The 16152-nt window shown below is 41.4% G+C and overlaps 1 protein-coding gene across 3 annotated transcripts in view; it reads left to right on the forward strand.

Moving 5' to 3' along the window:
* The window catches only part of LOC126298512 (trafficking protein particle complex subunit 10), a 147752-nt gene that overhangs the window by 39271 nt on the left and 92329 nt on the right, over positions 1-16152 (forward strand). For all 3 annotated transcript variants that reach the window (XM_049989859.1, XM_049989860.1, XM_049989861.1), the window contains one exon: positions 6813-7101. In XM_049989859.1, the coding sequence (XP_049845816.1) occupies positions 6813-7101 (289 nt within the window). The remainder of the gene's footprint in view (positions 1-6812; positions 7102-16152) is intronic.

Consider the following 16152-nt stretch of genomic DNA (forward strand, 5'->3'; position numbering starts at 1 on the left):
GCTCAAAGACATCTCCAATCATGCTGCCATTTTTTTCTGTGTCACTAGGACCAGATAAAATGATGATCTGTTGAGTTTCAGTGAAAACAAGACAAGCTGATTGATGAAGGTCTGCCTGCTACACACTAGCTGAGTTCAACACCGATACGCAGCCAACCTTATACCTATCACAGCCGTGGTCTGCTGTTACTGCCTACTGGGACATTGCAGATGTGGAGAACACTGATGTGCTGCCAACCCCCATATGCCCCCATATGCCGCCGCCCCCCACCTCCACCCCCACCAGCGCAGCAGGTGGTCGTGGCTTGCATCTCGCCGACGAGGCATCTTTGAGGCACATACTTGCATCTGGCTGTCGACTGCTGCCCTGAAGACACTTTATGACTCTGTAAACTCAACAAGAAAAATAAATCTTACTGCAGATACCACTGTCACTGATGCGTCCAGGCATGAACTGGAGCACTCGTCCATACTCTGTGCCTGGCCTCCTGCACACAACGCAACCCCAGCTTTCCAAGTCGCAGCAGCACCCAATACTTCTAACAGTGCAGTGAAGACCAGCATTTTACATGAGCCTGTTCCGTTGAAACTACATACCATGTAGTTTCCCTTTTTTGATGAGAATATTGCACGATAGTTAAAAAACCACCAAAGGTGATTAACCTGGCCATGTAGTGTATGTACAGTTAGTGTGGTTCTGACTGTAAAATGTATTGACAATTTAAAAAAAAATGATGTAGTTCAAGGAGTACTACATGCTTCTTCTGGATATCCCGTTCAGAAGATTAGGCGAGAGCAAACTGTTAAATAGCTCAGAAAATGAGAAGTTAGAAGTGTACTGTATCAAAAAGCTTGGACAGTTTATAAATTTCAGGTAAAATGTTTGATGTGGATATGGGTGACAATGGATTACATTGTTTATTTGGGTGTAGCTAGTAACCTATAAAATGTCAGAAGTTGTGCAATTTCAGAACCATTCCCAATACCATAGAACCTAATAAGTGACATTAAATTACTATTTCTGTGCTTTTAAAAATACTCCTGTTGTCTAATTCCATTATTGAGAAATACTAGTAAATGTACCTAGCAGTAAAACCTTTCCTCGTGTATTTTGCAGTTTCAGAAACAATCACAGTCATGCTTTGTTTCCAGATACGAAATTAGTTGTGCAAACTTGTGTATAAATATTTCATTTCCAGGTAGTGATTCATAACTAACAGCCACAATCTCTAGAATTTTCTTTGCACATAACCTTTCATGCCTTGAGTTACTCTTTATCAGTTTTGTGAACAGAATACCTTAATTGTGCAGTGGCATTTGCTTTCAGAGGCATTGAGATTTTGTAGCGACATTGTAGTGTGTCTAGACTGTCTCAGCTGTTATGTGCCAGTCCATGGATCCAAACGTCTGATATGTCCTAGGATTTTTCTAGTCACCTATCACTGCTAGCAATATTCATTAATGTGAAAAATGTAATGTTACATCTGGGTTCAGATTCCACATTAAGCTGTAGGTCCTCCTGTAACTTGCTGTATAAGTTATTTCAGATGTGGGAGGAAAGCAAGGGCATACCAGCTCTGTTAGGATAACCCCTAGTAAAGCACTGCGGTGTTCAAACCAATTCTGGGCATGACAGCTTAATCATTGCATGCATTCTGCCAGTGCCTGATGTGTTTCTGAAGCCATGTGTCTGTGTACTAGAAAAAAGATATAATGTGGACTTACTTGAAGAGGGCTACATTCTGTTGAACATGTATATGGTGTTACACATCAAAAAATTAAAATAATTTCATTGTGCTGTTCTTGTCAAATTACTGAGTGGCACAACCAGTCTGTCTAGTTCGAAACACAAATGATTTTCGGCATGCCATTGTGTTTATTTTCAGAGTTTGACAGTTGAGTGATAATGATTTCCTATCTGTAATTTATAGGTTTCCAACCTCAGCAATGTGAATAGTGACCAATGCGTTCTTCAACATTTTTAACCATACTGAGTTGCACTAATTGTGGCCTACAGGGATTAAATAAATTGATGGAACTTTCCAAGCATGTTAATAATGAAGAAGCTTCTTTTTCAGTCCAGGAATAATTTTAGTGTGCTTTTGTTGAAGAAATTTTACTACAGTTATTCTATTGGATTTTTGGTATGTTGAAACAGCCCATCACTTCCTTGACAAAGTTTGCTGGAGATGATACCTCATATAGTCTGTGGTTTGGAAAAGAGCACTTTCTGATTATAGATTAACTGATGACACTTGATGAAGCTTAACCACACCTATAATGGTGTTGATGTTGAATGGGTTCACAGAAGTGAAAAATGGTAATGGTTTCATAAGTGATTGATATACACACTGTAGTGGCTGTGCGTGTAGTGAGAATTTTGTGATTTTTCATAGTCCAGAATTTGTTTGCACAGTTCATAAATGAACAAAACATGTTCTTGCAGAATGTTACAGTGTTAGAATGGAGAATGTCTGTTACCTGATTCTAATGTTAGGTATTTACATCATGAGTATACAACAGCATTAGAATGAAGAATATTGATTGTGCAACTGTATTGCTCCCATTAAATTAGGCTTCATTCTCTTGTGATGCATGTCATACCAGATACTGCTGTAAAAACTAAAATTCCTAACCGTTCCCTCCTTATATATTTACAAAACCATGTTCCTCGTTCCAAGACACAACAATTTTTTGAGGAGGAAATAAGTTCGCCCTTATTTGAAACACAATAAATAAAGGCAAGTACGTGTTTCCCGCACTAAATATGCTGAGACTCCACAGTATACTGTCTGCAAGCTGGCAGCTGGGTGCCCACAGGCAGAGGTACAAGTGTGATTCATGAATACCACTGGACTGTAGCGTACCATCTGTGCCTGTCCAACACGAGCTGACATGTGCTTATGCCCCACGGGGCATGGTTGGAACAACGTGGTACACGGGGACAGAAATATATAATAAGTGGACAGACAAAACCATCCTCAATTTGAAACTGGATCCTGTTAAAAGAAGTCAACAGGATGTATTTGTGGGAAATTACTACTATTTGGTAAAATAATTCATGTTCGATGAAATATGTTGACCAATGTGAAACTTAGCATAAGATTTATTGAGTGACCATTTTCTGTAAGGGAACACTTTTAATACAGTAGACCCTTGTTATTTTGAAATCGAATATGCTGCAAACTCAGTTAACCCATACTAGCTGTTCGGTCCCAGCCAGATTACATTGAAAAATGTACCACCTAAACCAAATTTTGGATAATTTGCACTACAAACAAAATTTTGGTCCCAAAATTACATATTCTGTATCTTACTTTTCATCTAAACATAAAAGTATGTACATATTTAGTGCTGTGAACTATGGTACTTTCTGTTACGCACAAAATTTTTCTCAATAATGTTACTGTTCTGTACTGTTGTCATTCCCTAGCATAAGGGGCCAGGGCGGGGGAAGAGAGGGGTTTGTTGTTTGAATGGTTCCAACTCATTTGCTCACAGAAAATTCAGTGTTCCAGCCTCATGCTTCAAGAAAACGATAATGAAATGGCCTAGAAAAATGAAATTTCCGGCTCTGTTTTTTCCACAGGCTGGCTAAGGCATTTTCAGGACAGGCATAAAATCACAGTGCTGTCATTGTCTGTGTGGAGAAACATAGAGTAAAGGAGGAAGATTCCAGTGAGTGAACATGGAGAATTTCAGTCCAAACTTTGTCATACCCAGGAGATGAAATATGGGTAAAGCTGGTGTTTCCTATAATTTGATGCCTGAATAACACTGCAGGGCAAGGGCAAAAAATGTAAGGAAGGAAAACACAGCATGTAGATACTGGCACTGGTCTTGTGTTGTAATTCAGGTGGTTCTGAGAAGCTCAAACCACTAGTGATTGTAAAATACAAGTATCCACATTATTTTAAGAACTTCAACCTATCCCTATGAAGACAGTATTTGTTCATTTGGACATGTCTGAAAGACCAGATACCGTTGATGATTGTGCGGCTTTTGAAGAATGAAATCCAGACTATTAGATGCGTACAGGTGTCGATAAATATCATTGGGGACAGTTGAAAATGTGTGCCCTGACCTGGACTCGAATTTGGGATCTCCTGCTTACAGGGCAGGCGCTCTATCCGACAGCCAACGTGGACACGGAGGATAGTGTGACTGCAGGGACTTACATCTGGTATGCTTCCCGTGAGACCCACATTTCCAACTTAGTGTCCACACACTACATTTGTTGTGCCCCTGAGCATAGTGGGCAGGGGCACTGCAAATTAAGTGTGTGGACAGTAAGTTGGAAATTTGGGACTCACGGGGAGCATGCCAAAGACAAGTCTCTACAGTCACACTATCCTCTGTGTCCTCAATGGCTCTGTCAGATAGAGCATCTGCCATCTAAGCAGGAGGTCTTAGGATCAAATCCCAGTCGGGGCACACATGTTGAACTGTCCCCGTTGATATTTATCGATGCCTGTAAGCAGCTAATGGTCTGGGTTTCATTGTACTCGTAATTTCATTCAACCTATCCAGTCTGCCTGCCAGTGTGAGTATAACAATAAAGCTGAAAGGACTGAATCTTTCTTCAGTAGCTGGCTCTTGAAGGCTCAACAACAAATGGCAGCGAGGAAGAGAAATATTTTGCTAACTTTGGAGCACTGCTCGGCACATCAGTTAGATGGCCTGGAATTTCTGACCGTAGAAGAAGTCATCTTCTTACCAGCTAACAGCGTGAGCCCTCTGCAGCCATTAGACCGAGGAAAAATAGCCTCAGTAAAGTGTAATTACAGAAGCCAACTTATTGGGGCTGCTAGCAGTGTAATCAAACTATGAGAAAGAGTTCCACATTGTAATGTATTGCAAGATGTCGGAAACATATCTGCTGTTTGGGATGAAATTACAAACAGACACCCTAACTAACTGTTTTAAGAAGGCCTGGACAGCAGCTGATACCACCACTGAAATTGATGAGGAAATCTATGATTCAACATCTGAATTTATAAATCAGGTAAAACTTTTGATTCTGATGCTGCTCTTCTGCAGACTTTAAACCCAGTTGGTGCCCTCTTGTACTGTCAGTATAGAAGAATTAGAAGACTGGATGCAACCAGACATTATTGGTCCTGCTGAAGAACCAGTTATCAATACTGCTGATAATACAGAAAAGAATGATGGCACTTTAATGTCACGCTCTGAGGTGAAACATGATATGACACTACCACATGGTGCTGAAGTTGCAGCTGCAGCTCTCAAGAGACTTGCTGCCATTTGTGATGTCTGCATGACATTTCATGCTGCTCTGTGTGTGGTGTTTTCAGGGTGTCATAATACTATGACCAAGTCTGACAAACAATAATGAATGATTTTCTTTTGAAATTGATGTATAGAAGTAAAATGTGTAATTGATAAGAATTATTCTAAATAAAATTTGCTATGATCAAAACTTAGTGTTTTAAAAGAACAGCACATAAGAGTGTTTATTAAGATCATTGTTTGTACTATTACATGACGTACTAAATCAATGAGGAAAATACTGTTCTACAATATGTATGTAATTGTACTGTTTGGAGAAAAAAAGATGACAAGAGTTTGACAGTATGTACATATAGTTTCTCAGTTAAACAAATGCCATAAATAGTGTTGTACATGTGCGGTGTAGCTATTCTTACTTTTCTTGGAGATTGTGAAAATAGAGCATACTTATTCCTTGGTACCCATGACGAGAGAAAAGGTGAAAAAGTGAACTCAATGTTCCAATATTTTACAAAATATCTTGTTACTTCAAATTTTGTCTAACTGAATTGTCTGCTTTTTGGACCCCTGTAGAATGTTTGACATTGTTGACAGTTGCACAGTCTCATTTATGCTTGCACCAATTCACCACTATCAAAGTGAAGTCCTCCAAGGTATTCTTTGAGTTTTGGAAACAAATGAAAATCAGATGGGGTCTAGTCAGGACTGTATAGAGGTTGATCGAAGGCAGTGAATCCAAGTATCAGATAGTTGCAGAGGTTGCAGCACTCGTGTGTGGTCTGGCATTGTCGTGCTGAAGGAGAAGTGCTGCATGTGTGAATGACCTTTCTTCCACCGTGTTTGAATGACCTCTCCGAATTCATAAGTTGATTACAGCATGCCGTCTCTCACACATCCAACATAGGTTATGTTACTCAACACCATGTTACATGCTACAATTCGGAGCCCTCTAGTGTTAGTAGGCTGCAACTTGGGTCAGTGAAGCAGGGAAGATGACCTAGTAATATGCATGACATACCTTAACTAATATTGAGAAGAGAACAAAAAATTTGAAGGCATTACTTTTCAGCATGATCTCGTAAATTGACAGATTTGTTGGTTATTTCGTACCTTCAGGATGTGAAATGTGTAGTACTGCCAGTGGACACACAAGTGACACATTACAAAGCTGTAGGTTACTGCTGTTAGCATTTATTGTACTTTAATAGTAATATTTATCACAATGTCTAAACCTTTTGAAACCTACTTAACTTTTGTTTAGTCTGTATGTTTCCTCAGTTGTAGCAAATAAAGGTTTCACCGGTTATTGCCAAATCAGTTAGAATGTACTATATCATACAAGATTAACAGTTCTTGTTTTAATAAGAAACTTGTACTCAGTTTGAAACTGAGACTGTATGAGTCACTATTTTGGGAAGAGTTAGTTACATAAATAGCAAAATATACTGCAAAAGCCATAAAATGTAAATATTGCCTTACAGGAGGCATACATTTTGTGTCAAATGAAGTGACTAAGGATCTTTCTATTTAATTTTATTTAATATTTGTTTTCTTTGTTGCAGAAAATCCAGTAACTACACAGTTGTCGGATGCCTTTCAACTTAACAGAGTTGAAATAATAAAAGCAAGCAAACCAATTATTAAACATTCAGTTGTGGAAGTAGAGTTTGAGGTGGAGAGCTTACTGCCTAAGGAGGTGTGTTGCAAGAGAGCATCAGTCCTAGTAAATGAAGTTAGAGAAACTTTGAGGCAAAGTGGGCTACCAGATCCTCGTCCCCATGAGATGGTTTCTGAGAAGAAATCAAAGCAGCATAGTGAGGATGCTAAAGCATCTTTAAAACTTGTAGATAGGTATGACATTTCTTATAGTGACCCATAGCATTTACAATAGATTCTTTTATGTTTTACTGATAAATGCTCTAATAATTTTGCAATCTTTTTTGACACCTCTCCCACATGATTTGGTGAATGTTGGGGTTTTGTACTTTGCACGTAACATTAATTTCTTAAATAGAATCCTTAAAATGCAAAAGAATGAATCACGCCCTTCTAAATTAGATAGCCTCCATTACATTCGACTTTGCAGGGGAAGGTCCTACTGACACATTGTTCCAAATAGTAACACTATTTGGAGCATTGAAATTTCCTGCAATGCCAAAAAGAGAGAGAACTATTTCGAAACTTCTTCTAAAAAGTTCTCTAATACAGGCTCTTGGAAATAACAGAGAACATGAAAATAGAAAGAAGTGGGTAACAGTCTACCGAAGAATTGGTTTCCTATTATCACTCAAGTCTTGCATTGTGTGTTAACCTGAGTCACTGTAATACAGTTCCACTGTTGGAAAGCATAAACCATTTGATACTGAAAGGAGGAGTTTTAATAATCATTGTTAGTACAGGAGTGGACAAGTAGTGACATCCCTTAACAAAGTGAGAGCAGGAGAGCTGAAAAACCCCACTGTGTGTATGTATTCATTTAGAATACATTTAACAATTTGATATGGATTCATTTCTCAGATAGGAGCTGGAATCATTTAATCAACTTCATGATTTCTGTCTCCGGTCGAGCAATAGTTGATCAAGCACTGCAAAAATGTGTGTCTAACAGTATCACTAAAGTTAGCAGAGATCCTCCTCAATATACAAACAGTGACATCAGAATTTTTTTAAGAAACACCATCTGCTGAGAAACGTGTGTGTAAACTAGCAGATGGGTACATATTAATCAAAGCAGTGCACTACCAGGAAGGAAATGTTTGAAGCTATCAATAACTCCAATGTTATGCTATTGCAAAACTTCTCCTAAAATATCAAGAAATAATATCAAAGCAAAAATTTTAGGAATTTGCCTTTAAATGTGTCCCACAAAGGAAGTCTAAAAATAGTGTTACCATTAACCCTTCTGCTGCCACAGACGTTCATTCTGTTAACACTTGATGTGTACTGAGACACAGTGTAGCCTATGCAAGTCCATCAAGAGCAAACAGTGGCTGCTCACAGAGAGAGTAATTCTGCTCCATGATAACAAGCACCCACACATCTCCAAGGTCACACAAAGTGTAATGCTGAAGTTTAAGTGGGACTAGCTTGAGCATCCACTCTACAGCACAAATGTGGCACCTTGAAGTTTCCATGGGTTATAGGGAAGCACTTCAACTCTGTTGATTAACTGAAGGACATAGTGGAGGACTGGCTCCTGCCACATCACAGGAATTTTGCCAAAGGGGAAACCTTCGGCTTGTGAATCAATGGGTTAGTTGTGCTCAGGCCTCTGATGTTTACTTTTGAATGAAGAGTTCAGTTAGACACACAGTGCTGTTTCATACATTTTCTTTTGAGCACCGCTCATACAATCCCCTCTCTCCCCCCCCCTCCCCCCCCCTCCCCCCCTCCCCCCTCTCCCCCCCTCTCCCCCCCTCTCCCCCTCTCCCCCCTCTCCCCCCTCTCCCCCCTCTCCCCCTCTCCCCCTCTCCCCCCTCTCCCCCCTCTCCCCCCCTCCCCCCCTCTCCCCCCCTCCCCCCCCTCTCCCCCCTCTCCCCCTCTCTCCCCCCCTCTCTCCCCCCCTCTCTCCCCCCCTCTCACCCCCCCCTCTCATCCCCCCTCTCTCCCCCCTCTCTCCCCCCCTCTCTCCCCCTCTCTCCCCCCTCTCTCCCCCCTCTCTCCCCCCTCTCTCCCCCCCTCTCTCCCCCCCTCTCTCCCGCCCTCTCTCCCCCCTCTCTCCCCCCTCTCTCCCCCCTCTCTCCCCCCTCTCTCCCCCCCCTCTCTCCCCCCCTCTCTCCCCCCCTCTCTCCCCCCTCTCTCCCCCCCTCTCTCCCCCCTCTCTCCCCCCCTCTCTCCCCCCCTCTCTCCCCCCCTCTCTCCCCCCTCTCTCCCCCCTCTCTCCCCCCTCTCTCTCCCCCCTCTCTCTCCCCCCTCTCTCTCCCCCCCTCTCTCTCCCCCCTCTCTCTCCCCCCTCTCTCTCCCCCCCTCTCTCTCCCCCCTCTCTCCCCCCTCTCTCCCCCCTCTCTCCCCCCTCTCCCCCCTCTCTCTCCCCCCTCTCTCTCCCCCCCTCTCTCCCCCCCCTCTCTCCCCCCCCTCTCTCCCCCCCTCTCTCCCCCCCTCTCTCCCCCCTCTCTCTCCCCCCTCTCTCTCCCCCCCCCTCTCTCCCCCCTCTCTCTCCCCCCCTCTCTCTCCCCCCTCTCTCTCCCCCCTCTGTCTCCCCCCCTCTGTCTCCCCCCTCTGTCTCCCCCCCTCTGTCTCCCCCCCTCTCTCTCCCCCTCTCTCTCCACTCTCTCCCCCCTCTCTCCCCCCCTCTCTCCCCCCCCCTCTCTCCCCCCCTCTCTCCCCCCCCTCTCTCTCCCCCCTTCTCTCTCCCCCCTCTCTCTCTCCCCCCTCTCTCTCTCCCCCCTCTCTCTCTCCCCCCCTCGGTGAGCACACCCCTCTTGACCGTTTTGCAGACTCTCCAGACCGTGGAGCTGCTACTCCTCAGTCAAATGGCTCATGAAGCTGAGTGCACCCTGTACCAGTCATCCCACTAGGGAAAAATCCTGGGCAGTGCTGGGGATCAAACCCGGTACCCCACATGGTAGCCATGTGCTCTGACCACTCAGCTATGGAGAGAGAATTATGGACAAAAAGGTAGTCAAAAAAGCATTTGCTGGGACATCAAAGAAAAGTTAATAATAGCAAAAAGACTTCCTCAAAAATAAGGAAAGAGAGATTTCTGAAACTGTACAAAACACTGTCACTCCCAATTGTACCTGGTTAACAGCAGGAAAGGATACAGTAAGGATCCATAGTGAGGAAGTGAGATTTCTTTGACATGTAGCAGGATACACAAGAGGAGATTCAAAGTGAAATGCACAAAGAAAGATTAGGATTAGTGTCTCTGAGACCACATCTGGACTTAAAACTACTATCTTTAATAGACACAATTTGGAAGACAGAAAATACACCTGCAGACTGGAAAACTACAGTTTGCCCCATATTTAAGTACAATGAGTCCCTTGGGTGCAATAACTACAGAGGAATTGCTTTACTGGATGTAACTTACGAAACCGTATTTATGTGCATATTAAACACACGATTCCAATAATTGAAAAACTAATTAGTGACTTTAAAAGCAGTTTCTCCAGAAGTACCTCCACATTATATCATTTATTCACTCTAATACAAATAACTAAGAAGGCGTGGGAATTCAGTGTAGATATCCACATATTATTTCTAGATTTCAAAAAGGCCTTTGGTAGCATAAACAGACACACTCCTAAATGCAATGAGGGAATTTGAAATACCATAATATAATCAGATTCGTTAAAATCTTTATGTACAAAACTTTGTCTTATATACACCCTTTGGAGAGACAGAAAAGTTTAAGGTTTATGCTGGACTGAGGCAAGGGGATGCCATTTTATTTAACTTTGTCTTAGAGAAGATCGATAGAGAATTTAGTGAAAATATCCAGAGAGGATCCGAATGCAGGAGATAAACATTACTAGACTTCCCTATGCAGGTAATGTCGCATTAATAAGTAGTCTCAAAACAGAATACAAAATCACTGATAAAACGGGATTAATTGTTACTGAAGAAGAGATAGAATATCTGGTCATAAGTAAGAAAATCCAAAGTAATGCACCTTTGGCTGTAGATGGATTAACTTTCAAGACAGTTGACTACTTCAAGTACTTAGAGGTATTTTTAGTAACAACAATAAAATGAACAAAGAAATATATGCCTATCTAGCAACTGTGGACAAAACACTTTTTAGTTTATCAAAATCTTGAAGGGAAAAAATCACTTAGTACTAACTGCAAAATGCACATGTATAAATAAATTATTAAACCGGTAACATTATACAGGTGTGAAGTATTAATATGTAGAAATATAGATGAAGAAAAACTGTTAATATTCAAAAGAAAACTAGTAGTAAAAATTTACAGGTTATGTCAAGAAGATAACATGGAATGGAAGATAAGAAAAAATGAATTAAGATACCTGTACAAATATTGTAACATCATCGAAGTGCTAAAAAAGAGAAGGTTGAACCGGCCAGGCCATATAGCAGGAGTGAAGGTAAATACAGAGCCTTAAATAGCACCGAACTGAAAAGCAGTGCACTAGATAGAAAGAAATGGAAGAGGCCGTTAGAGTAGGGATATAGTTGACAAGGCCCTTCCACAAGTAAATTAAAGTAAATCTCTAAATGAGAATAATGAGTACATCTGTGAGATGGAGTAAGAAATGAGGTGAGGTGAGAGCATGGATTCATAATCACAGCATCACACCGAGAATTAATACCAGTCCTCAGGTTTGGAGCTAAGTGAAAGGTTTAAACCAGAGGCTCCAATGATCCTGCATCAATCTTGGATGTAAATTTCTCTCTCAGCTATTCTAGACCCCACACCTTCTCACCCCCCCCCCCCCCCCCCCAAATAGGTAAGGTATATAGCAAGTAAGGAAAGCAGCTACTGAGGATTTTTTATTATTATTATTATTATTATTATTATTATTGCTGCTGTTGGTTTGGGCCAGTGTTCAAGCTACATACTGTAAACAGAGAAGGGTCATAAATTTTACCTTTGGATGGGAATTTAGTTTCTTACATATCAGAAACACAAAACATTAATGTGATGTTAGTACACTAGGAGTGTCCATGGATAGGTTCCAGAATTAGGCTCAGGTATTGAAGATATTATGCCCATGTAGTCTTACGAACAGGAAGGTAGTTGAAGGCAATAGTGAACAGTGAACTTCGAATTGGATTATGTATCACAAAGATAACCTGGACAACAATGGCGGTGGCATATTTATTGCTGTATAGAATGTAGTAATATCTAGTGATGTTATTTCAGAAACTGAACGTGAAATAACCTGTGTGAAGGTAAGCATGAAAGGTAGGTCAAACATGGTACTTGGATCCTTTTATGGACCACCTTCTTTAGGAGCAGAGCACTTCAGAGGATACTTGGAGAATAACGTTAGTTCCTCAACCATACCATTGTAATAGTGACATCTACATACACGTACATACTCCACATAACACTGCACAGTGCGTGGTGGAGGGTGCATTGTACCAGTTGTTTCCTGTCCTATTTCATTCACATATTGAGTGAAGGGGAAAAGTGACTGTGTATATGCCTCTCTAAATGTGTTCCAATCTCTCACACAATCTTCTCACGATCACTAAATAAGATATACTATTTTCACACAGTATTCTTGGAATACAGGTTTTCTAAATTCACCTGACAGAATTGTGTGAGACCTATGTCATCTTTCCTCCAAGTATCCCCATTTCTGTTCCCCAAGCATTTCTGGTACACATCCATGTGGCCAATAATGACCTGTAACAATTCTGACAGTACATCTCTGAGTTTGTACAACATCTATTGTCATAACTTTTCGATACGCATTCCAAACACTGAAAAAATATTGTAGAATTGGTCACTAGGATCTTGTATGTGATTTCCTTTATGTATGTGCTACATTTACCCTCCCTCCCCCCCCCCCCTCCCCGCAATGAACCATGGACCTTGCCGTTGGTGGGGAGGCTTGCGTGCCTCAGTGATACAGATAGCCGTACTGTAGGTGCAACCACAACGGAGGGGTATCTGTTGAGAGGCCAGACAAATGTGTGGTTCCTGAAGAGGGGCAGCAGCTTTTTCAGTAGTTGCAGGGGCAACAGTCTGGATGATTAACTGATCTGGCCTTGTAACAATAACCAAAACTGCCATGCTGTGCTGGTACTGCGGTTGAAAGCAAGGGGAAACTACAGCCGTAATTTTTCCCGAGGGCATGCAGCTTTACTGTATGGTTAATGATGATGGCATCCTCTTGGGTAAAATATTCCGGAGGTAAAATAGTCCCCCATTCGGCTCTCCGGGCGGGGACTACTCAAGAAGACGTTGTTATCAGGAGAAAGAAAACTGGCGTTCTACGGATCGGAGCGTGGAATGTCAGATACCTTAATCAGGCTGGTAGGCTAGAAAATTTAAAAAGGGAAATGGATAGGTTAAAGTTAGATATAGTGGGAATTAGTAAAGTTCGGTGGCAGGAGGAACAAGACTTTTGGTCAGGTGACTACAGGGTTATAAACACAAAATCAAATAGGGGTAATGCAGGAGTAGGTTTAATAATGAATAGGAAAATAGGAATGCAGGTAAGCTACTACAAACAGCATAGTGAACGCATTATTGTGGCCGAGATAGATACGAAGCCCACACCTACTACAGTAGTACAAGTTTATATGCCTACTAGCTCTGCAGATGACGAAGAAATTGAAGAAACATATAATCAAATAAAAGAAATTATTCAGGTAGTGAAGGGTGACGAAACTTTAATAGTGATGGGTGACTGGAATTCGGTAGTAGGAAAAGGGAGAGAAGGAAACGTAGTAGGTGAATATGGACTGGGGCAAAGAAATGAGAGGAAGCCACCTGGTAGAGTTTTGCACAGAGCACAACTTAATCATTGCTAACACTTGGTTCAAGAATTGTAAAAGAAGGCTGTATACGTGGAAGTAGCCTGAAGATACTGACAGGTTTCAGATAGATTATATAATGGTAAGACAGAGATTTAGGAACCAGGTTTTAAATTGTAAGGCATTTCCAGGGGCAGATGTGGACTCTGACCACAATCTATTGGTTATGACCTGTAGATTAAAACTGAAGAAACTGCAAAAAGGTGGGAATTTAAGGAGCTGGGACCTGGATAAACTAAAAGAATCAGAGGTTGTACAGAGTTTCAGGGAGAGCATAAGGGAGCAACTGACAGGAATGGGGGAAAGAAATACAGTAGAAGAAGAATGGGTAGCTTTGAGGGATGAAGTAGTGAAGGCAGCAGAGGATCAAGTAGGTAAAAAGACGAGGGCTAGTAGAAATCCTTGGGTAACAGAAGAAATACTGAATTTAATTGATGAAAGGAGAAAATATAAAAATGCAGTAAATGAAGCAGGCAAAAAGGAATACAGACATTTAAAAAATGTGATCGACAGGAAGTACAAAATGGCTAAGCAGGGATGGCTATAGGACAAATGTAAGGATGTAGAGGCTTATCTCACTAGGGGTAAGATAGATACTGCCTATAGGAAAATTAAGGAGACCTTTGGAGATAAGAGAACCACTTGTATGAACATCAAGAGCTCAGATGGAAACCCAGTTCTAAGCAAAGAAGGGAAAGCAGAAAGGTGGAAGGAGTATATAGAGGGTCTATACAAGGACGATGTACTTGAGGACAATATTATGGAAATGGAAGACAATGTAGATGTAGATGTAGATGAAGATGAAATGGGAGATACGATACTGCGTGAAGAGTTTGACAAAGCACTGAAAGACCTGAGTCGAAACAAGGCCCCGGGAGTAGACAACATTCCATTGGAACTACTGACGGCCTTGGGAGAGCCAGTCCTGACAAAACTGTACCATCTGGTGAGCAAGATGTATGAAACAGGCAAAATACCCTCAGACTTCAAGAAGAATATAACAATTCCAATCCCAAAGAAAGCAGGTGTTGACAGATGTGAAAATTACCGAACAACAAGTTTAATAAGCCACAGCTGCAAAATACTAACTCGAATTCTTTACACACGAATGGAAAAACTAGTAGAAGCCGACCTCGGGGAAGATCAGTTTGGATTCCGTAGAAATACTGGAACACGTGAGGCAATACTGACCCTACGTCTTATCTTAGAAGCTAGATTAAGGAAGGGCAAACCTACGTTTCTAGCATTTGTAGACTTAGAGAAAGCTTTTGACAATGTTGACTGGAATACTCTCTTTCAAATTCTGAAGGTGGCAGAGGTAAAATACAGGGAGCAAAAGGCTATTTACAATTTGTACAGAAACCAGGTGGCAGTTATATGAGTCCAGGGACATGAAAGGGAAGCAGTGGTTGGGAAGGGAGTGAGACAGGGTTGTAGCCTCTCCCCGATGTTAATCAATCTGTATATTGAGCAAGCAGTGAAGGAAACAAAAGAAAAATTTGGAGTAGGTATTAAAATCCATGGAGAAGAAATAAAAACTTTGAGGTTCACCGATGATATTGTAATTCTGTCAGAGACAGCAAAGGACTTGGAAGGGCAGTTGAACGGAATGGATAGTGTCTTGAAAGGAGGATATATTATGAACATCAACAAAAGCAAAGCGAGGATAATGGAATATAGATGAATTAAGTCGGATGATGCTGAGGGAATTAGATTAGGATATGAGACACTTAAAGTAATAGATGAGTTTTGCTATTTGGGGAGCAAAATAACTGATGATGGTCGAAGTAGAGAGGATATAAAATGTAGACTGGCAATGGCAAGGAAAGCGTTTCTGAAGAAGAAAAATTTGTTAATATAGAGTATAGATTTAAGTGTCAGGAAGTCATTTATGAAAGTATTTGTATGGAGTGTAGCCATGTATGGAAGTGAAACATGGAAGATAAATAGTTTGGACAAGAAGAGAATAGAAGCTTTCGAAATGTGGTGCTACAGAAGAATGCTGAAGATTAGATGGGTAGATCACATAAATAATGAGGAAGTATTGAATAGGATTGGGGAGAAGAGAAGTTTGTGGCACAACTTGACCAGAAGAAGGGATCAGTTGGTAGGACATGTTCTGAGGCATCAAGGGATCACCAATTTAGTATTGGAGGGCAGCGTGGAGGGTAAAAATCATAGAGGGAGACCAAGAGATGACTACACTAAGCAGATTCAGAGGGATGTGGGTTGCATTAGGTACTGGGAGATGAAGAAGCTTGCACAGGATAGAGTAGCATGGAGAGCTGCATCAAACCAGTCTCAGGACTGAAGACAACAACAACAACAACAACAACAACATTTACCCAGTACATATCGGAAAAAAATGTAAGTCTTCTCTTCACTTTCCCTAATTACTGATTTTATATGACCATCCCATCTCATATTGCCTGTCAGTATTACCCCAA

The sequence above is a fragment of the Schistocerca gregaria genome, chromosome X, assembly GCF_023897955.1.
Source record: "Schistocerca gregaria isolate iqSchGreg1 chromosome X, iqSchGreg1.2, whole genome shotgun sequence".
Classification (NCBI taxonomy): Eukaryota; Metazoa; Arthropoda; class Insecta; order Orthoptera; family Acrididae; genus Schistocerca; species Schistocerca gregaria.